Source organism: Rousettus aegyptiacus, unplaced genomic scaffold, assembly GCF_014176215.1.
Source record: "Rousettus aegyptiacus isolate mRouAeg1 unplaced genomic scaffold, mRouAeg1.p scaffold_m13_p_12, whole genome shotgun sequence".
Taxonomy (NCBI): domain Eukaryota; kingdom Metazoa; phylum Chordata; class Mammalia; order Chiroptera; family Pteropodidae; genus Rousettus; species Rousettus aegyptiacus.
In genome coordinates, this window is record NW_023416287.1 from 94006743 (window position 1) to 94027302 (window position 20560).

General features: G+C 69.2%; 1 protein-coding gene across 2 annotated transcripts in view; it reads left to right on the forward strand.

Annotated features, from left to right (window-relative positions):
- CTDP1 (CTD phosphatase subunit 1) overlaps positions 1 to 19423 on the forward strand; it is a 34937-nt gene extending 15514 nt beyond the window's left edge. The window contains exons 8-13 of one of the 2 annotated variants that reach the window (XM_016126529.2): positions 755 to 1741; positions 1930 to 2071; positions 2228 to 2431; positions 10281 to 10443; positions 17452 to 17618; positions 18821 to 19423. In XM_016126529.2, coding sequence (XP_015982015.2) covers positions 755 to 1741; positions 1930 to 2071; positions 2228 to 2431; positions 10281 to 10443; positions 17452 to 17618; positions 18821 to 18956 — 1799 coding nt within the window. In that variant the 3' untranslated portion in view covers positions 18957 to 19423. The remainder of the gene's footprint in view (positions 1 to 754; positions 1742 to 1929; positions 2072 to 2227; positions 2432 to 10280; positions 10444 to 17451; positions 17619 to 18820) is intronic. The other variant, XM_016126530.2, reaches the window with a different exon arrangement.
- The last annotated feature ends 1137 nt before the right edge of the window (positions 19424 to 20560 follow it).

Sequence of the window (20560 nt, forward strand, 5' to 3'; positions counted from 1 at the left end):
GGACTCGTTTTTGTCCGTTTATATTTAAGGAGGTGGAGAGGGGGTGGGGTTCGTTTGCATCACGCTGCGGAGCACGGCATTCCTTGGTTTCAGCCTGGGATTTTCCTCGCTAGCACTGATCCGAACGTTTCCCAGTTGAGTGAGGATCAAAGGAGTCTGCCGAGTTTAGTACATCCGAACGTGGCCTTTCATCCAAGTGCGATGCTGGGGGCCAGGGGGCCGGGCTGCAGCTTTCTCTCAGCTCACACACTGCAGTGCGGGCGCGGCCCGGCCAGGGGCCTGCAGGGCGTGTGGCTTAACCGGTCAAGCCAGCGAGCAGCCGACCTGTCAGGAGAAAACGGGGTGTTGGTATAAAGTGACTCTTACGACCTTCAGCTTTCGAGGAAGATACTCTGAGGCCTGCAGCTGCTGCTGCAGCGACTGACAGAACTCAGAGGCCTAGGCCAGGAGGAGTGTGACCCAAGGGTGTTCCTGCCCAGGACAGGCTCGACGGCAGAGCTTGAGCGGGCAAGATGGGCCGCCAGCCACAGGCCAGTCCGGCCCATGATGTAAGAGTGGGTTGTGCATTTTTAAAGCCTTGTAAAAACCAAAATACGGGGTGCGTGCGTGAACCCCGTCTTCTCTGGCCCCCGTGCAGGGTGCGGCCCGGGCTCGAGGTCGTGGGAACCGGTCATGGGATGCAGGACGGCACGGGAGCATGCCGTCTCCCGTTTCAGGAGGAAGCGTGCTGACTCTCCTCTTGTGTACCATGCAGGGAGTCACCCTCCCAAAGGGGCGGACGTCGCTGAGCAAGCTCCGTCCTCCAGGGATGCTGAGGAGGGCAGGCAGGCGTCCGGGGACGAGCCGAGCAACGGGCTTGGGAAGCCCACGAGGGAGGTCAACGGGGCCTGGCCCTTGTGTGGCCAGGCGGAAGAGAGGGGCGCCCGGCCCGCCGCCCGCACCCCACTGGCCGATGGGAGGGGGCCCCCGGTGTGTGCGCAGCAGCACGGCCAGACGGCCGAGAAGCGGCCCGCCCCGGGCATGGCCAGCAGTGACCTGGACTTCGAGCTGTCCAGCGACAGCGAGAGCAGCAGCGAGTCAGAGGGTCAGTCGTCCTCCGCCACCTCTGATGGCGAAAGTGGGGAGAGGAGGGGCCGGAAAAAGCCGAAGGCCACTCGGGACGCTGGGAAAGTCGTGCTGCCGGGCGGCGCCCCCGGCCCCGGAGGGGCACCCCCCGCGGGGGCCGGCCACGGCGCGGAGCCCAGGCTGGGCGTGCAGGCGGACCTGCAGGCCGACGGCGAGCGGGACAGCCTGTGCGGGCTGGCGGGCGGCGGCGCCGACAGGAAGGAGGCCGAGACCGAGTCCCAGAACAGCGAGCAGTCGGGCATCACCGCGGGCGAGTCGCTGGACCAGAGCGTGGAGGAGGAGGAGGAGGAGGAGGACGCCGACGCCGATGACCACCTGGTGCACCTGGAGGAGATCCTCGCCCGCGTGCACTCCGACTACTACGCCCGGTACGACCGCTACCTGCGCGGGGAGGCCCCGGACGCCCCCGACATCCGGAAGATCGTGCCCGAGCTCAAGAGCAGGGTGCTGGCGGACGTGGCCATCATCTTCAGTGGGCTGCACCCCACCAACTTCCCGGTGGAGAAGACCCGGGAGCACTACCACGCCACGGCCCTCGGGGCCAAGATCCTCACCCAGCTGGTGCTGGACCCTGACGCCCCCGACAGGGCCACCCACCTGATCGCGGCACGGGCAGGTAAGTGGCGGCTCCCCTCCGGGCCCCGGGGTGGGCCGTGCTGAGCCCCAAACACGCGTGCGGCCCCTGTCTCCGGGGGCAGGACGAGCCCACGCTGGCCGGCCTCGGCCTGCGGACCGTCTGGTGCGTGCCACACTTGGCACGGGGCCCCTGGCGGCGCCCAGGTCTGAGCGCCTCGTCCCGCACAGGCACGGAGAAGGTGCGCCAGGCGCAGGAGTGCGGCCGGCTGCACGTGGTCAACCCCGACTGGCTGTGGAGCTGCCTGGAGCGGTGGGACCGGGTGGAGGAGCAGCTGTTCCCGCTGAGCGACGACTACGGCAAAGCCACGCGGTGAGGGGCCCGCGGCGCTTCGCGCCCAGTGCTTGTGCCTCAGGACGAAGGGGTCACGTCCGCACCTTTGCCCTCGGCCCTCGGGCTGCGGCGGTGGGTGTCCTGTGCCCCCCACCCGTCCTCTGCTCCCTCACGAGCCCCGTTCTCGCCCCTCAGGGAGGACGGCCCGGCAGCCTTTCCCGAGAGGCAGGGTGCACTCCTGCCCACCCTGTTCCACCCGACGCCCGTCCACCCACGGGCCCAGCCGGGGCCCGAGGTCCGGATCTACGACGCGAGCACGGGCAAACTCATCCGGAAGGGCACCACTGGCCCCGGGCCGCCCAGCCCTCCGCCGGTGCACGCGGAGCGCCCCTCCTTCAGGTACGTGCGAGCCCGTGCGCGGCCCCGGCCTGAGCCCGTGTTCTGCACACGCCTCGCCACTTCCACAGCCGCTGCTTTCCCTGTCCTCTCCTGTCTCGGTGCCAAGACTGGGGCAAGCCAGTCCAAGGCCTCTTCCCTGGCGCGGCCTGCACACGTGCCCAGGTGTGCACACGGTCGCACACGGTCCAGTGCTGCCCTCCACGAGCGGTGTGCTTTGCCGCCCAACCTGAGCCACACGGCAGACGACAGGCCAGGGAGGAGCCAGACCTCGCCCTGACCGCCTCGCCTTTCAGGCCTGTGCCTTCCACCAGACCGGGCGCCGTTGTCATGGGGGACGAGGGACAGCTCTGGGCCTGCGGGAGCTGGCTGTGCCGCCCCTGCTGAGCAGGCCCCGCCTCCCCTGGCCGTCCTGCCCGCGTCTGCGCTCAGCCCAGACGGGAGGTGCTGGCGATGGCGCTTCGGGAATGGGGACGGAGGGGGGAGAGAGCTGACGGGGTCGGGCCGGCGCTGCCTGAGGGCAGGGGGCGGGGCGGGGCGCCCACGGAGCCGCAGGCCATCCCCACACTCCACTCCTGCCCTTCCCTTCCCCGGCGTGGGCTGGAAACCCCGCTCGGCCTGGAGCTGACCCCCTGTTCCCCCGGCCATCACCGCAGGGCCATCTGGGAGGCATGATGCAGGTCTGAAGTTTGGCTTTTAAAGCGCGGCTGCCGTGTGACGCCCCGTGGCGAGTGCGTGGGGTCCCGCATCCAGGTCCCCGCTCCTTCCTGGAGACCCCTCTCCCAGGAGCCGTCCGCACCATGAGCAGCCACAGTGGCAGTGGCCTTTCCTCTGCCCTGGCTCCCATGGGCTCACCAGGGGGCTCCGTAAGGACGGGCTGTCCCCGACCCCGCTCTTGGGCTCCGGGTGCAGGTAGACAGCCTGGGGCAGGCCGCACCGAGTGGGCTTTTGGCTGGTGGTTTGTTATTTGCGCTTGAAGGTGTTGTCTCTGGCTGAACTCAACCGTTTAGAGTTACGTCGTGACCTCAGGCGTCGCTGTTCCTCAGGGTCACCCTCTCGCGTCGGCGGAGGGGACGGTGCCGGCGGCTCAGGCGCCGACGACGTGCGGTGTTCGCTGTGAGGCCCCCCTTGAACGCTCCTCACGGTGGACTCCTACGTGCCCCCCCCCCCCCCCGTTTTCGAAAACCAGGGTCCCGCTGTCGGTCCAGGTGCGCGTGCCGAGGTGCCGCTGTTCTGAGGACGCGAGGACGGAGCAGGCGCGTGGCCGCCTCTCCCGCCAGCTGCCCCCAGGTGGCCGGCAGCCCGCGAGGCTCCGCTGGGGCAGGTGGGGGGCTTCGCTCCGTCCGCGGGGGGCAGGGGCCCGGGGCAGACGTGCCTGCGGCCTCCGAGAGCAGTCCGTTCAGGCTGCCTGCGAGGTGCTGGGCTGTCGTTGGCGGCGCCGCGCTCTGCTGCCCCAGGGTGCCGGCGGACGGCGCGCTCTGCACCTCGTCGGCCCCCTGTCCCCGCGCGGAGCGTGGCACGTGTCGTGCGTGCTGTGGACGTGGTGCCTTGGCTCTGTGTTTTGAGTCCCTTCCGAGCGCCGGGCTCCGACGTGCCCCGGGACGTGGGTGCTGCGGTCCCGGCTCACAGGGGGGGTGCGGAACGGTCGAGTGACAGGCGGTTGCGAAGGGGCTTCGCCCGCAGAGGCTCCTGAGCAGCGCAGACGGCGGGAGCCGGGACGGCAGCCCCTGCGGGGGGCTCCGACGTGCCCCAGTGGCCCCCGGGCCTCCACAGAGCTGTGGGGGGACCTCCACGTGGGCCTGGCGCTGTCGCGCTGGAGCAGTAGAGGCCAGCGGCGTCCGGCTGAGCCCAAGAGGGGCCGGGTGGCGGTGGGGCTGCTGTGCGTCCCCGTGCAGGCACCGCCGGGCCCTGCGGGGTGTCGTGGCACCTCAGGCATCCAGCGCGCACGCCAGGCCCTGGTGCTCCGGGCCCAGGGCCGCCGCCTCCGTCGGGCTCGGCCCTTCCTCCTCGTGGGGGCACACGGTGCTCCTCATCGACGTGAGTGGTGGATCCGTCAGGAGCAGCGGCAGTGACAGCCCTCCAGGGTGTCGCAGCTGGCAAGGGGGGTTCGGGGTTCTGTGCGGCGTCACGTGCGGTGTGAGTCCCAGCTCGGCTCAGTGGGCGGGGGGCGACCGGGAAGGCCCGCGCTGGACGGAGGGTGGCCGGCCGCAGCCCAGGGGCGGCCTGCAGCTGCCGCGGAGTCAGCAGCCGTCACCGCGCGCTTGCGTCAGCGACTCTGAGTTTTTAGGATCTGGTTTTCAGATCATTGGAAATGACATCACAAATGATCGGATTATTTATCTTAATGGTAAGGAACAAGGGCATGTGGTCCGAAAACGTTTGGAATGTTTAAAATTGGGAACGGAAGTGGCTTTTGGAGTGTGCGGCCTCGCTGGAGTACGGGGCGGCAGGCTCGGGCGGCCACACGTTGGCCCTGGGGTGCGGGCAGCTCACGCGGGCAGCGGAATTCCAGGGTCAGGTGACACGACGGAGAGGGGGGTGTTTCACCTCTGCTCGTCCTTCTGAGAAAGATTCACTGGGGCGTAGTTTAAAGAGTTGCCTTTCGATGGGATTTCCTTCTCTTGAACTTGGAAGTGTGATTTCCGACGCCGACCGTGTTGAAGTCCTTGGCAGCGTGTTCCGATGCTCGGGGGGGCGTTGACGGCTCGCGAAGCCTGACCGCTGCTCCTGCGAGTTGGCGGCAGAGCCGGCGTCACCTGGCAGAGTCTGTCGTCTCAGAAGAGAGCTAAGGCTTTTTTTCAAAATGATCTTTGTTAATTTTTTCTATTTCTCTGCACCTGTACATATCGGAAAGCTCATGTTTTTCTAAAATTACTGGACGTTTGTACAGTTTGATCTGTTTTCGAGATGGATGGAGTCCCCACCTCCGTGAGAACACAAGGCCTCCGCCGTGCGCCCCGCCCCAGCCTAGACGGCGCGGGGACTCGCGATGGCGGCGGCAGGGCCAGGCGGCGTCCCCGGGCGTGCGTGGCCACGCACGGTCGCCTGCGTTCCCGGGGACAGGGGCGGCCGCACCGCCCTGCGCCCTGCGTTTCTGTGGAGAGACCCCCCGACTCAGCACCTGTAGGAGGGTCCCCGTGTCACTTAAATCTGGAGCCTCCGCCCAGCCGTGGGATCTCGCGGTGCGCCCACACGCGGTCACCGAGCGTCAGGACGTCTGTCCCCACTCGCGCAGGCGGCACCTCGGTGCGGGTCGTGCGGGCGGCAGGGCCTTGGAGCTGACCGTGGCCTCGAGGGCCCCGCACCTTCCTGGTGCCCGGGTGCTGACGGCCGCGGGGGGCGCCGCTTCCCCCAACCCCTGGGATCGGCGACTCAGCCTGCTCAGTGCCCGGAGCCTCTTGCGACAAGGCCCCTGGAGGCTCCGAGAACCCCGAGTCTGCGGCTCCGGCTGTGCCGCTCTGGGTTCCGGGATCAGCTGCTGGCTCGCCGGGGGACTTGGAGTGTCCGAGGTCCTGGGTGAGTGTGGGGCGCGGTCTCTGGCTGCTGTGGGCGTGTGGAAAATGTAGGGTTCAGAGTGGTTCCCCTCAGGCAGCATTTGCTCAGGGCTCACCTGATGCCGAGGCCGCCGCAGGGTGACGGGCAAACTCGGGGGACAGTCAGAGTCTAACCCTGGGGCTTCCCACGGGCACCGCCGTCGGGCGCGTGTGGGGTGATGGCGAGGGGCCCTCGCGGGGGCGTGTGGGTGCTCCCCTGGAGACGCGGGCCCCAGGAGGAGCGCCGGGGTCACGGCCTGGCAGTTGTGAACGTTTAATTTTTTCTTTTAATTAAGGTTATATTTTAAGGTAGTTGTAGGTTCGCAGCAGTTGTAAGAAATAACGGGGGAAGACCTGGCTTCCTCCAGGGGCAGCATCTGGCCTACTGCAGCCAGCCTCACAGCCGACACCCCGCAGAGACAGGGCCTCCTCTGCCCGTGGCCCCCGTCGCCCTGTCTGGCCGCACGTACGCCCAGCCGCCCCGCGGCCCCGCCCGCTGGCGCGCGCCCCTCCCTCGGCCGCCAGTCGCCCCGTCCCCATCGCTGTGCCGCGCCCTGGGAGCCGTCCACCTGCCGCGCCCCCCTCGGGGCCGCCGCAGACAGGGCTGCTCAGACGCCGGGGCCCTCCGTGTCCCCGGGGCCGTGCTGGCGGTGCGCCGAGAGCCGAGTGTGTGCGCCGTGCAGTGCGGGCTCGGCCGGCGCGTTCCGTGGGCCGGGACCTGCGCGGCGGCCGGCGGCCGGCGGTGCCGCTCGTCTGCGTTGGCGCCGCAGGCGGGCGTGCGGTGCGGGTCCAGCCTGCGCCGCCTCGAGGCTGGCGTGTTGCGTGCGCCCAGCGCCGCCCGGCGGCCCCGTCTTCCGCCCGCTTTCCGTGCGCGGAGAGGCTGCCGAGGGTCCGCGCTCGCCGTGCTTTGGGCGCTGGCCGGTGTCGCTGTGTGGCTCGCAGACGCCCTCCCCCCGTCGCTCGTCTGCGCCCCCTCGGCAGAGTCTTCGGCAGAGCCACGGTGTCCGTTTTGGGGAGTCTCCGTTCTTCAGTTTTTCTTCTCGAGTTAGACTTTCGGTGTCAAGTCTGCTGATTCTGCCCTGGTGCCCCGGTCCCGAAGGGTTTCCTCCGCTGTGCCCTGGAAGGGTCCTAGTTCCCGGGGATGTGTCGGTCCGGGGACCGCTCGAGGCAGTTCTGATGTGGGGGGCCTCCCCCCGCCCCGCCCCGCGCCCTGGTGGGCCCTGTGTCCGTGACTGTCTGCGGGTCCGCACGCAGCCCTGCCTTCCTCCGGGCCTCGGCGGGGCTCTGCGTGTGCCGCCCGCCGTGGAGTCCTGGAGACGCCCGGCTCCAGGTGAGCGGGGCCCGGCGCCGCGCCTGCACCGCGGGGCCTCCTCGCCCGCAGTCGGCTTCTCACTGAGGCGTGTCGGTGTGTGTCACGATCTGCCGGGCTCCTCGGGTCCGGGTCCGAGGCCGGCCCTGCTCTGCTCCGCCGCGCCCTCCCCCCGCAGGGCGCCCGTGGCACGGAGGTCGAGCTCCCTGTTACCGCCTCACACGTCCTCGACGCCGCGTTCGCTTTTCCTTTTCGGGCTGATTCTCCCTGCCGTTCCGGTCGAGTGGTTTCCACTGCGACGTTGAACCCGCCCCGTGCGCCTCGTGGGTCGGTCACCACACTGTCCGGCTTTGAAGCTCCGCGTGGCTCCTCCCCACGTCTGTTCGCTTGCTGAGCCCGTTGCATCCAGCAAGCTGGCGACTGCTGGTCGCGGCGTTTTTTCCTGGCGTTTCGGAGTCTTTGTCGGTTGATTCCGTCACCTTCATCATCTCAGAGTTGACCTCTGCCGATCGGCCTTCCCACTTGGTTTCAGATCTTCCCCGTTCTCGGTGTGACAAGAGACTTCCAGCCGAAACGTGGACCGGCTCATCTCCCGTTAGGAGAGTCCGTTTCCTGGTGCCCCTGGCTCTGCTCCAGGCACCACGTCATCTCTGCCGGGGCCGAGGGGTCCACGTCCTCACTCGGCCTGTCGACCCCTGGAAGTGGGTCCCTGATGCTGCACGGCCCCGGGGGTTCCGTGTGGCCACCGGTGACACCTCCCTGCCTGGCGTGGGGGCCTCATCCCTGCAGGGTGGGGGTCACAGGCAGGGAGAGGGCCTTGGCACCCCGCTCAGCATCCTCGAGACCACCAGTGGCAGGCGGGTCCCTTGCCCGTGGGTGGGCCGCAGTGCCAGCCTGGAGCGGACACTAGGCCCTGTCCTGCAGGGCGCGGGCCGCTCCGGGGCCCGTGTCTGCCTGTGGGGTCTCCAGGCTGCCAGCCCCTGGCCATCTGAGCAGAATGGAAGCAAGGTCGCCGTAGAGCCGGTCGTGGCCGCGGAACCCCTGCCTGGCGGCCTGCACTCCGCATGTGTCTGCCACCTCAGGGCCCCGGTGGCGGGGTCTGCGGCCGCACCTCCGCAGGAAGCCTGCGTCCAGCCTCGATTTCAGAAACGGCAGTGGCCTCCCTGTCTCTCCTTCCGGTCACATTCACGTCTCCGCTTTTGGGGGGGCTGTGAGCAGCATGGTCCTTCCAGGTGCTAGGGACGGGAGCTTTCAGTCTGCGGGGTTCGTCTGCCGAGCTCACGTTAAAACACTCGTCAAGTTTGAAATAGCAGTAAACGTGGCGCGTTAGCACAATACCAGTTTTCCAGTGAAAAGCGATTTTCCAGATCAGAAAGCAACGCCGCCGTCTGGCCGAGTGAGGACAGTGGCTCCACCGCCCGTGCGTCGGCCCCCAGTGGCCTGCTGCGTGCCGGACACACGGGCGGGGGTTCTGGCCACCCCCAGGGCGTGGCGGGTGGGGGAGCCCCCCGGCTCGGGGGCCCGCGTCACGAGCCGAAGAGCAGGCGCCTCTGCCAGTGCTCGCGCCCGCAGCCCGAGGGGCCCAGGGGGCCTCCTGGTCGGCTTCGAAGAGGAACGCGCTTGTGCTCCAGCCCTGTTTTCTTCAAACTAAGGAACCCGCTTTTCTGAAGAGAGAAAATACGTGTCGTGTGTTAGTTTTTTTGCCACGTTTTCACATTCCCCGTCGGAGCTGCAGGGGCTTGGAGCAGATGCTAAGGGTGTGCACGGCAGCGTCCTGGTCAGCGGGGCGTGGGCCCTGGACAGTGCGGGCTCAGTCAAACCCGCAGGTGACTTTCAGCTCCCAGAGACCTTCACCGGTCCCTGAGTACCCACAGGGGACGGGTTCCAGGACCCCCACGGAGCCCCCACGGCGGCCCGGAAGTGGGCCAGGCGCTGAGTGGAGGAGGCCGACGTGCGGGCAGGCCCCCCGTCCCGCCTCTGCCCTTCCCCAGGCAGGTCCCCCGTCCCGCCTCTGCCCTGGACAGGCAGCCGCAGCGAGCACGCCGCTCCAGCCTGAGGAGTTTCCCCTTCATTGGCTCGGTGATGAGTGCAGCGCGGTCGCTGCTTTCTAATCCTGTTTCGGACTCGGTCCCCCCACTTTTTCCAAAGAAGGCGCGTTTGCTGCGCCGTCTCCGTGCCTTAGCGGGCGAACGTGGTCAGTGCCGGCCGTGAGGCCCTGGAGGGCCCCGTGCCCGGCCCCGTGCCCGGCGCCGGCCCGCAGAGCAGCGGGCCGTGGGAACGGCGCCCGAGAGCGCACCTCCCCGCGCGCACGAGTCCTCGCGGTCTCCGACGTCGTGGCACACTCCGAGCGCGTGTGCGAGGCCTCGCACGGCAAGGGGAGCGCGTGTGGCGGGAGGCTCGAGTCGGTGCCGGTGGAGCTGGGACCGCGACGTCGCCGCAGAGCCTCTGTGACGTGCCCGTGGCGAGGGCTCCAGAGCAGGTGCATCTCGGACCTTGGTGGTTGGTTATTGAATTAGAAGTTGAACCGAAGTACGGCACGTAATCCTCAGCTGCCTTCGTCTGCTGTTTGTGGACGGAGGACGTGAACTTCGGCCTAGGGCAGCCTGTTTCTTAAATTTGCTATCACTTTTTTTGTTTTGTTTTCTGTTGATGGCCTGGATAGTTTAGAAACAGGTTTGGGGGGGGTGTGTTTTTGCTTTTTTGTTCTAACTTTGTGGCCGGCCTGCTGTCATAAACACTTCCTGCTGGTTTCTAAAGAGTTTTTCATCATCTCTCGCCATATTTGCCTTTTGTTCTAAACTGCGTGCAGGCGGCGGACGCCCTGGGGGCTGCGGCGGCTCGTGGACAGAAGGCTCCTCTGCCCCGCGGCTGCACAGCCTGCGGAGGCCGGAGCTAGGGAGCACGCGGCACGAGCCATCTGTGCACGCACGTGTGCGCTCACCTGACTCAGTGCTGGAAAGGTGACTGCAAACCGACTTTCCTCATGTGGGACCTAAAATATTCATTTCAGAGCTGTTGAGCCACACCAGCAGCAGCTGTTTGGTGAAGAGTTGCCAGATAACCCAGATGGAGAGCAGCCTGGTCCTTCTAGAAGAAAGCGACAGCCCAGCATGTCAGAGACCATGCCGCTGTACACTCTGTGTAAGGAGGACTTAGAGAGTATGGACAAAGAGGTGAGCCCCTCGGCCTGCGGGACCGGTGCCCTCGGCGCCGCCCCGGTGGCCAGCCCCCCCGGGCCCGGCGCAGCAGCGGGCCCAGCACCCCGGGGTCTCCCGGCGCCCGCCCGCGTGTGGCAGTGAGCACCGTCGCCGGCCCCGCCTCCCGCTCCCTGCCTGACCTCGAGGGCGCCCGACGGGCGTCTGGAGCCGTCGTTGGTGAGGGGCTGCCCCAGGCATCGGGCGGGTGGGCCGCGCCCGGAGCAGCTGGCCGTTACACCGCTGGTTTTCGGCCGCGTCGCCGTGTGCTGCCCAGCGCGCGGGGGCGGTGACGACGGGGCCCCGAGGCCGCCTGGCGCTGGCGACGACACACCGCAGGGCTCCCGCAGGGCCCGGACCGAACTGACGCGGCTGCGTCAGGCAGCGCTGCTGTCTGTCTCCTGGCCCGTCTCGAAGGACAGACGCCCTCCCGTTAGCCGGGCCTCGTCCCCGTGCCCCGCGCCCCCCCGGCTCTGACCGCCCCGCCTCCCGTCACGGGCCAGGCCTGCGGGTGGTTCGCCACGTCCCCGGGTGCCTGCCGCTCAGGGCCGGTGCGGGGAAGGTAGGCGGCAGCACGGGGCCTCCCCACTCCGTCTGGAGGCAGACCGCTGGCCACACTCACGCTCGCCGTTCGGCATGACGGGCCGCGCGGGCAGAAATCTCGGTTCCCCTTGGGGACACCGGGCGAGCAGGGAGGAGGAAGGCGGTGTCTCAGGGGCCTTGGGGGCAGGTGCTGGTGGCCAGAGGCACCTCACCAGGGCCTCGGGTCGTCACCCGCAGACAGTCTGTCGTGACAGTTAAACCCTGTTTTCGGATGGGCCGATTCCTCTCTTTGCCATCGTCTTTTTGAACATTTAGCCAGTACACGGTAGTTTGTTCCGTAAACGTGTTTTCTCTGAAAGAATTTCCTCAGCATGACTTCTCTGGCTCCAAGCCCAGATCTGGGACTTTCCTTCTGCAAGGGACACCACCCACTTTGGAGGGGCCAGGAAGGGCAGACGCCTGGGCCCCTCACTTCTCTCCCCCTGGCCACCTGTCCATCTTCCTGGTCGGTTATGCGATGACTTCACTCCCCTGTCCCCGCTCGTCCTACTCAGTTACGCGGTGACTTCATTGCCCTGGTCCCGGTAGTCCTGGTCGGTTATGGGGTGAGTTCGCCACTGTGCCCGGCGTAGACACTGTCCAGTCTGTCAGGCAGTGATGACATTTTTGGTTCTTGTTTTGTATCAGGAATCGAACTCTTAATTTCAAATGAAAGTGTTAAACGCGACCGTCAGCCTGAAACCTAATCATTTCTACAAAAACAAACATTAGACTTAAAGCAGTAGACATGGCTCTCAGGACCAGGAGGAGCGAGGTGAGGGCCGTCCTAGATGCCCCCCCCGGGGCCTCCGTCCAGGGAGCGGCTGAGGTCGGAGTGGCCGGGGCTCGGCTGGACTCACAGCAGGGAGCGGCTTCGGTGCCTGTGGGCCTCCGTGGCCAGGAAGCAGAGGTTGTGGAGCTGCCCACCCCGCCCTCCTCTGGGGGGCATCCTCGTCTTCCGCCCCGCATGGAGGGCCAGGGCTGTGGGTTTGGAGTTCGGAAGCTGAGGAACGTGGGGAGGGAACGTGCCGGGAGTGGCCGGCGGCGCTGGCGTGGCCTGCCGTCCCCGAGGCTGCGTGGGACAGGGAAGAGTCCTCTGGAGTCGCCCAGCAGCTGAGCAGCAGGCGGGTGTTTGCGCTCAGAGCAGAGTAAAGCCCTCCAGCCCTGTGTCCCTGGCTGCCAGAGGTGGGCCACAGAGTGAAGCGTCCCCCTGCGTCTGCTCCCCAAATCCCGTGCAGGGTCCCCGGGCGGCTTGCGAGGCGCGGCCCAGCTCTGCTCCCCCCGCCTGCGCTGGGGGCCGCGGGGACGGAGCCCAGGCTGGGAGGGCTTGTGCAGACGGTTCTGAGTGACGAGCCCACGGCCTTCTGAACACGGACCCGTTGTCGGAGCCGAGCGTCCGCCAGCTCGTCCAGAGTGTCGTCTCGTGCACGGGGGTCCTTGTCCTCACAGGACGGTTCACGGCAGACGGCTTTCACTCCCCTCCGGTTTCTGTACGTTCGCGCACGCTGGAGGCTTCCCTCAGGTGCCCTGTTTCGGGTCCATTCCGCCTCGATTCATCAGCAAATGGCCTTTCGGTCGAGCGACGGGATGTTTCTGGCATGTGTCCTTCAGTGGATCCTCCGCCGAAAGTATTTCAGACGAGTTCTCGGAACCGTGGAATCTGCCGCCGTCACCTGACGGCTCACGTGGCTGCCCGGTGGCGCGCTCTGCTCGGCGCGGTAATTGGAGAGTCCTGGGAAGCGTGCGTGACCGGGACCCTGCTCGCCTGTGCCGGCCTGAGGCCCTGAGCTGGCGCCGTGACTCCAGGCCTGGTGCAGGTGCCGTTGAGTCCACCGGGGGGCTCTCCAGTCCGGCCGTGCCCCGCGCGCAGGGACGCGTTCACTGTGTCCTCCAGCGGCACATTCTCACGGCCGCTTCCGGGGGCCCCACGGCCCAGGCCCTGCCGTGCTCAGCCGCCCTCTCCCCGGACGTGCCCTGGGGTCCCGCGGCCGCCCCGTGGGGCTGACACAGACCGCGTCTCCTGAAGGGCCGCGGAGTGCGTGCGTGTGGCACCGCGTGGCTCTGCGTGGCGTGGCGTGCCGTGCACACGCGGGCGGCCCTCGCGGTCCAGCGTGCGAGTCGGTGCGAGACGCGAGTGTCGTGTCCCGTGCGGGCGCCTGGTCGCTTGCTTTTGTGCGTGTGCGCGTAGTGGGCCCCTCGCTGGGCCGTGCGCCCACACGTCCTTGGAGTCGGGCACAGACCCGCCGTCTGGGGAGTTAGTGTCCGGAGGCGGCCACATGGCCCCAGGGGAGCTCAGGCCGCGCACGCGAGCCAGACACAGGCCAGTGCAGCATCCGGTCAGCGCCCCGAGCTTCCCGGAGGTCCTGGGGACCCCGCGGCGACCTCGGCCTGCGGCCGTCGCCCCTCACGGCGGCCTGGGGTGCGAGGCCAGCGCGTGCGGGGTCACCACGTCCCGGATGAAGCCGCACGTCACCGCCGGCCCTGGACGCCGCAGTGGAGCGTGCCTCCCGGCAGCCGCGGGGCACCGGCCCGGGGGACGGCGGGTGGGGCGCGGCCCGTCGTGGGGCCCCCCAGTGTCTGCTCGCAGGCCGGCACCGTCAGCGCGCGCGCCCCTCCCCGGCGCGAGTCCGTCCGTGTCCTGCCGCTCTGGCCCGAGGAAAGTTCGGGAAGGGGCTGGAGGGCAGGCTCGGGGTGGGCGCGGGTCGGCGGTGCTGCTGGCGGGGCTGCGGCCCCCCGGCCTGCGGTCCTCCGTCCGCTCCGAGGCGCCCGCTCAGTGCCGCAGGCGTCTGGCGCTGGGAGGCGCATCCTGCGGGTGGCGGGGGCGCACGGCGCTCCAGGGCGTGACCCAGCCGCAGGGCGGCGCCCGCCCGGCCCCCGCCGTGCCCTCCGCCCCGTGTGCGCGTGTGTGCGCCCCGCGCGCGTGCCCCGTGTCAGGACGAGGAGCCGGGTCAGCCCCTTCGTTTCGTCGACCTGCACGTGGCCGGCCACAAGCCAGAACTCGATCCGGAGGTGTGCGCGTCGCTTTCTGAGGCCGACGAGAAGCTCGCGTGGCGGGGGGTGGCTCCTGGCCCCGCAGCGGGAGGGAGACCCCCCTCTGAGCAGGAGTCACACGGGCATCGCGTGCACGTGAGGGTTGGAGTCCCGGGGAGCGTGAGGCGTGCGTGGGGGCCAGGTGACCGGCGTCGGGGCGGCCCCGCACTCGTGGGCCTTCCGGGTCAGAGGGGGGCTCGCGGGGGCGCGGGAGGCACCCCGTCGCCTGGCGGGCAGGGGTCGGGGGGGTCCGGGCTCAGGGTGGGGTGGAGTGCGAGGGGCCCTGGGAAGAGCCAGCGTGCGGGGGTCTCCGGGTGTGTTCCCGCCCACCCCACCCCCGGCTTTCTGGGGCAGCCCCCGAGATCAGCGCGCTGGGGGCAGAGAGGGTGGGGGCGCCCACCCATCTGTTTCGTGTGCCCTGTGAGCCGCCCGGTCTCGGAGGAGGGTCCCTGGCTCCACGGACAAGCTGGCCCCGGGCTCACCTCGCGAGCACAGACACGGAACAGACCCGAGGAGAGGGTCAGAGGCCGTGAGACCTGGCCTGCGAGGGGACCCCCGTGTGTGCGGACAGGCGGGACGCAACTTCCCGTCACAGCCCGGCCGGCCCGGTCGGGGGCCAGGCGCAGTCGTGTCGCTCAGGCATGAGCTCGCACACGCACATGCACACGCACACACACGGGCGCTGGAGGGCCGTCCGGCTCGGGCCTCAGGAAGCAGGCGTGTGCAGGTGCTCCTGGCCTTGCGGAGACGCGGTTCCAGGCGACACGTGACGGCAGCGTTGACGCGGCCCAGGAGCGGCGGAGGGACGTGCTCCGCGAGTCCTCGGGGCCCGGCGGGCCCTGTCGCCGGGGCGCGGGCGGGCAGCTCACCCGCAACTCGGCCTTCAGGAGTTTCCTGGCGGACCGCTTGGGCCGAGGGACGGACGGGGACGGCCACGTCCCTGCCGCCTCCCGCCTTCACCGCAGTCTGGGCCTCCGCCTCGCCGGTGTCCACAGCCGCCAGGGCGTGGGGGGGTTCCGCCTGTGACCTCAGCCAATTCTTACAGCGTGGGATTTCCACAAGGCCCGGAAGGGACCGTCCTCAAGCGTCGGAGTCCCCGTCACAGCTTCTCACAGAACGAGGGAAGCGTGAGAACCGGGCCGACACCAGGCCCGAAGGGGGCGCAGGCTGTACGTTTCTGGGGTTCGGAGGTTGAAAGCCTGCGAGAGAACGTCCCTGTGCCCGCTCGCTGGCCGGGCGGCCCCGTCACTGGCACGTGCTCGCCCGCGGGCACACGCAGTAGCCCTGCTGCAGGGTCGACTGCCTCCCCTCTGTGTCCCTCGAGTGGCGTGTCTCGTTGGGCCCCCTACAGACGTTTTAGGGGGGTTCGGTGTCGACTGGAGACGGGGCGGCGGGTCATCACCCGCGTGGGCGACGGTGCCGGTTCCCAGCACTGCAGCTTTGCTGAGTGCCGCCGTCACCGCAGCCAGCCCCGGGGCCCCGGCTCCCTCCACGCCCCGCTGTGCTCCGGCGGGGTGGACCGGCCCTGCCGTCCCGGGTTCCGGTGGAGACGGCTCGGGTGGCAGGCCGTTCGTTGAGGTCACTGTCTAAGATAGCACCGGGTCCTCTGCTCGCAGGCACGGGACACTTAGGTGACCAGGTGTTTCGGCCACAAACTGCCCAGACCGCACACCTGGGAGCTCAGTCCCACCCCAGACACCAGTACAACTAGGGCCCCAGCTCGTCAGCCGGCCTCTGACGGCCGCCGTGAATCGGGGTCCCGCACCCCTTCCTCGTGTCCCATTGTTCGCCAGAACGGCCCACAGAACCCAGGGCAGCACTCGCCGGGCTCGCCGCGTCGCGCCGTGATGTGGCGGATGTGGTACCGGGTTCTGGCGCGCAGCCAGGTGGAGCGCCACTCCAGGTGCGGTCCAGAAGGCCCCAGGTGCAGCAGCTCCTGTCCCCTGGAGCGGGGCACGCCGCCCTCCCAGTGGGCCCTGTCCCCTCCCTGGGGCCGGAGTGGGGCCGAAGGCACCAGGCTTCTCAGCTCCTGCAGGAGCCCCCCGGGGTCACGGGAGAGCGAGTGCTGCTGTCACCCGGGAAACGCCGAGGGAGCCGGGGACAGAGACCAGCAAATGAAGGTCTCGTTGTTTTGTGCACAGTCAGCAGCTTTACGGATTAGACACACTTGACAGACTGACTAGATAACGGGCCCTCTGAGGTAAAAACGTGATCGTGTTGGCTAAAAGGGTTTCTGGACGCCAGCGTTTGCTGCTTCCGCATTCATCTTTTTGGAGAAAACAGAAACACCTTCGTGTCTGCTTGAGCCCCATTCGTGGCTGCCGTGTCCCCCACGTGAGGTAGCGCCGCCTCCCCGCACCCCCTTTCCACCTTTCTAGGCGGGCGGATGCTGCCTCGGCGGCCCACACGCCTCCAGCAGAGCCACCCGGCAGGGCTTCTGAGGCTGGGGGCTCCGTCCAGGAGCCAGGTGCAGCCGCCAGGGCCGGCGCGTCCGGGCACTTGCCACACGGCCGCCGACGTCCTCGGGCCTCCGCCAGCCGGGCCGATGCTCTGGGCCGAGTGCCACGAGGTCGTGGCCGTCTTGGTGCCGGAGACGCACGTCTTTGGGCACGTCCGTTAGGACGGAGCAGCTCAGGACTCCAGGCGCGCCAGCTCGGCCTCGCTCGGGGGCGCGGCGGCGTGCCGGAGCCGGGGCTGCAGGGCAGGAGGCCGGGCACGAGGCTTCTTGTGCTGAGGGCTGTCGCCCGGCGTCTCCTCTGCTGAAGGATCAGCGTAAACGAGAAGACGAGGCGCGGGGATGGCCGGAGGTCACTCCCGAGGCCGGTCAGGTGCAGGCAGGAGCCAGGGTCCCCCGAGTCCTGCCCGACAGCTCTGCGTGCCGGGCATGGGCGTCAGGAGCAGGGCGGGGGTGGGGTGAGCCTCGCGGCTCCCTCGGGCGCGTCTGGGGCGCCGCTGCGTGCCCCGGCCTGCTTCCTGGGCCGGCACGAGTCGGGGAGCGCCGCCGCTGGCAGCCCTGCCCCCCGCGCCTCCCCGCTGCGTGCGCTGGCGTCGGCGGTCGCTCGGGCCTGCCCCCTCTGCGGGCGCGTCCACGGGCGGCGAGGCCGAGGTCTTTCAGAGAAGCACGAGCGCCCTGTGGCGGGACAGCCCTCCCGCACACGGGGCTCCCTCCTGGGAGCCACGGCCGCGCCCCACTGCCCGGCGCCGGGGTGCGCGGTGGGGCGTGGCCTGCAGGCCCCGGGCAGCCCAGGGTGGCGTCCCACGGCCCGGCCATGGTGCAGCGCGCGGCGGGGCCCCGGCCGGCCTGTCTCCCCGCCAGGCAGAGGGCCCCCCGCCCGTCCGTGCACACACCGACGCCTGCCCCTCCTTCTCCCGCAGGTGGACGACATCCTGGGGGAAGGCAGCGACGAGAGCGACAGCGAGAAGAGGCGGCCGGAGGACGAGCAGGAGGCCGGGCCTCGGCCCAGGGAGCCCACGGCCCCGGGGGCCCCGCAGGGGCCGGAGCCAGCCAGCCAGAGGGGCGCGGGGGACGGCCGTGGGCCCAGGTGAGGACCCCGGCGTCCGGTCGCACACCCAGCGGAGTCGAGCCCTCGGCAGGACGCGGCGGCCGCTCCTGTCGTGCACGGGGGAGTCGTGCGATCCGGGGTGCTGCGTGCCTGCTGCGTGGCGTCCGTGTGCCCTGTACACACGCGCTGCACATGTAGTCACACGCTCGTCATGCGTGTGCTGTACATGCCCAGTCACATATCCTCCAGGTCAGGCCGTGACCGCTGTCACGGCGCGTCTGCCGGGCGGGCCTGGGGCCTACGTGAGGCTGGCACTGCCTAGGCCCCTCGTCGGGGCAGAGCCGGGACGGGGGCGTTGGGGTCGTGGCCGCGTGTCCCCGGCAGCCTGCGAGGCGGTCGTGCGGGTCGGACCCGCTGCTCCGGGAGCTCCGCGGCGTGTGCCTGCTCACGTCCCCAGGGTCGTCAGCGGAGCTAAGTGATCTGCAGCGGCCCAGGTGGCCGCTGCCGGTGCTCAGTGACGCCTCAGACTCCTCGGCTCCGGCGGCTGTCGCGGACGCAGCGGCTCTGAGGCGCGGGGCCTTGGTTTCCGGGCCCGTGAGCATCTCCCGCTCGTACCCGGCGGTCCCCCGCGGTGACGGTCGGCAGCGTCTGGGCTGTGGGGAGTCCGGTTGTGCCGGCTCGCGGGTGGCGCAGCGGTCGGGGTCCGCGTGAGTGTGCTGCCGGCACGTCCTCTCCGGGAGGTAGGAGCGCGACTCCACGGGGCCCGGGTGAAGGCGTCCCCGTCTGCGGCCACCTGCTCCGTGCGGACAGACTCCCCCGTGAGCCCCCCCTAGGGTCAGAGAGCCCCGCCCAGGCAGGTCCCTCCCCAGCCGCTGCAGCCAAGGCCTGGGGGCTGCCAGGGACCGTGGGCTGCTCGCGCCTCTGCCCTCCGTCCTCCCCTGTGGCTGCGTCACTGCCCCCCGAGCAGCCCCGGCGGGGTGGTCTCCCGGTCTCCTGGTGCGTCGCTAACCCCCGGGCGGTTTCTCAGCAGCATCGGGGGGCTCGTCCCCCACATCTCTGTCCTTGGCAGTGTGAGCCTGGTGGGGAAGGGCGCGGAGGGAGCCTTGTCTGTCCTGGTCCCAGGTTGGGGGGCTCGCGTATCCTCGAACGCAGCTGCGTGACGCCGGCAGCCCTGTGTGGCCCGGTGACAGCCCTGGGCCGCGTGCGCGAGCCGGGCCTCTCAGCGCACGCTTGTCTTCCAGAGGCCACAAGAGGAAGCTGAACGAGGAGGACGCGGCCAGCGAGTCCAGCAGGGAGTCCAGCTGTGAGGACGAGGGGAGCAGCTCGGAGGCCGACGAGATGGCCGCGGCCCTGGAGGCGGAGCTGGACCTCATGTGAGCGGGCCCGGCCCGCGCCCCCGCCCCAGCCCGCCCCCCACAGAGGGCTTTTCTTTTCTCCAGAAAGACCTGTATATTTTGCAACGCTCCATGTACAGAAACACATTATTTTGCAGAAATAGGTGTTTTTAGAAGTTTTACTACAGGAAAGCCTCCTTCTCCGGGAAGGGGACGGACATCGGGCTCAGCAGAGCGCGGCTGCAGCCGCGGTCCGCGGCGTGGGGGTGGGGCTTGGGTCATCTCAGCACGCGGCACGTCCAGGTGAGGCCGGGCGTCCGACGGGGCGCGCAGCGCTGTGGCCTGTGCTCACCCACGGCCGAAGCCAGCAGGACGTGGAGGGCCAGTGGCCCACGCCACATGGCCTGACCACATCCCGCTCCTCAGACATCAGATGTAAAGTTTTTGTATCTATTTCATATTTGAGCCCACGCAGGTTTTTCTTTGATCTAATAAAAACCCTTTTTGTAAGCTCTTGTCCGGTGTGTTGTCGTAGCGAGTGGCCTGTCACGCCCGTCCTGGGGACCCAGCGCACGCCCCACACCTCACGTGGGTGGACAAGCCGCCTCTGAACAGCTCCCTGTTTCAGAGCTCATAAGACGGCGGCCCGAAGGTGCTGGAAGTTTCCAGGCCTCAGCGTCCAGGCGGCTGGGAGGGGGCCCGGCCTGTTCTCCGCAGCCACCCGCTGTCGGTCTCCGTGGGGGGCTCGGAAGCCCCGGAGACGACCGGCAGTGCTGACCTGCCCGCACGGGGTCCCTCGCGTCCAGCGTGTTGGGGGACAGCCGGGTCGTGAGACCCGGCGCAGTGCGCGGTGGCCGCGGGAGGCGGGCCCGGGGCTGGGAACGGGCCCGTGAGCGCCAGGCTGCGGGAGGGGGACACCGAGGCCAGAACAGGAGCACAGAACGACGGCGCCGACTCCCCTGGGCCGCGCGAGGGGCGACCGAGGGCGTGAAAGCTGCACGAGGCCCTGTGGTGGGGCCACGAGGCCCTGTGGTGGGGCCACGAGCCACAGAGAAGCCAGCGGCCGGCCCAGCTCCGCATCCGGGTGGCAGGCGCGGGGCGGGCATGCTCAGGGTGCAGGCGGTCACGCGCGCTCACTGTGGCCGCGCGTTCCGGAACCGTCGCGGCCTTGCGACTGGCCTGCCTTCGCTGGCTGCATGCGCCAGCTCCCGCTGGAAGCGCCGAGACCCGCGCCGCCCAGCCCAGTGCAGGCCTGGGGGCGGCAGGGCCCGGGAGCTCTGCAGAGAAGTGGGGCGAGTGGGGGTCCGGGGCCAGCTGTGTCTTCCGGGCCGGCAGCCTGTCCCGACCCTGCGAGGACTGAGGACGCGTCTTCGTTGACACCAAGCGGCCAGAGCCATGTCCGCGGAGCTCCGGGGCCCGACGCAGGCTGGGAGCCGGCGGGGGGAGGCCCTGAGCACCTGCTCCCTGGGCTTTGCCGGGTCACGTGATCAGAGCAGGACGCTGGCTTTGCTGCTCCAGCTGTCTTGGCAGAGGAGGCACTAACAGCCCCCCAGGACTGCGCCCCAGGCCGCACCGGCCAAAGCAGTGGAGGGGAGGCGGGAGGGGGCGTCTTTCCTGCCGCACACCCGTGGGGCCAGGAGTGGTGGT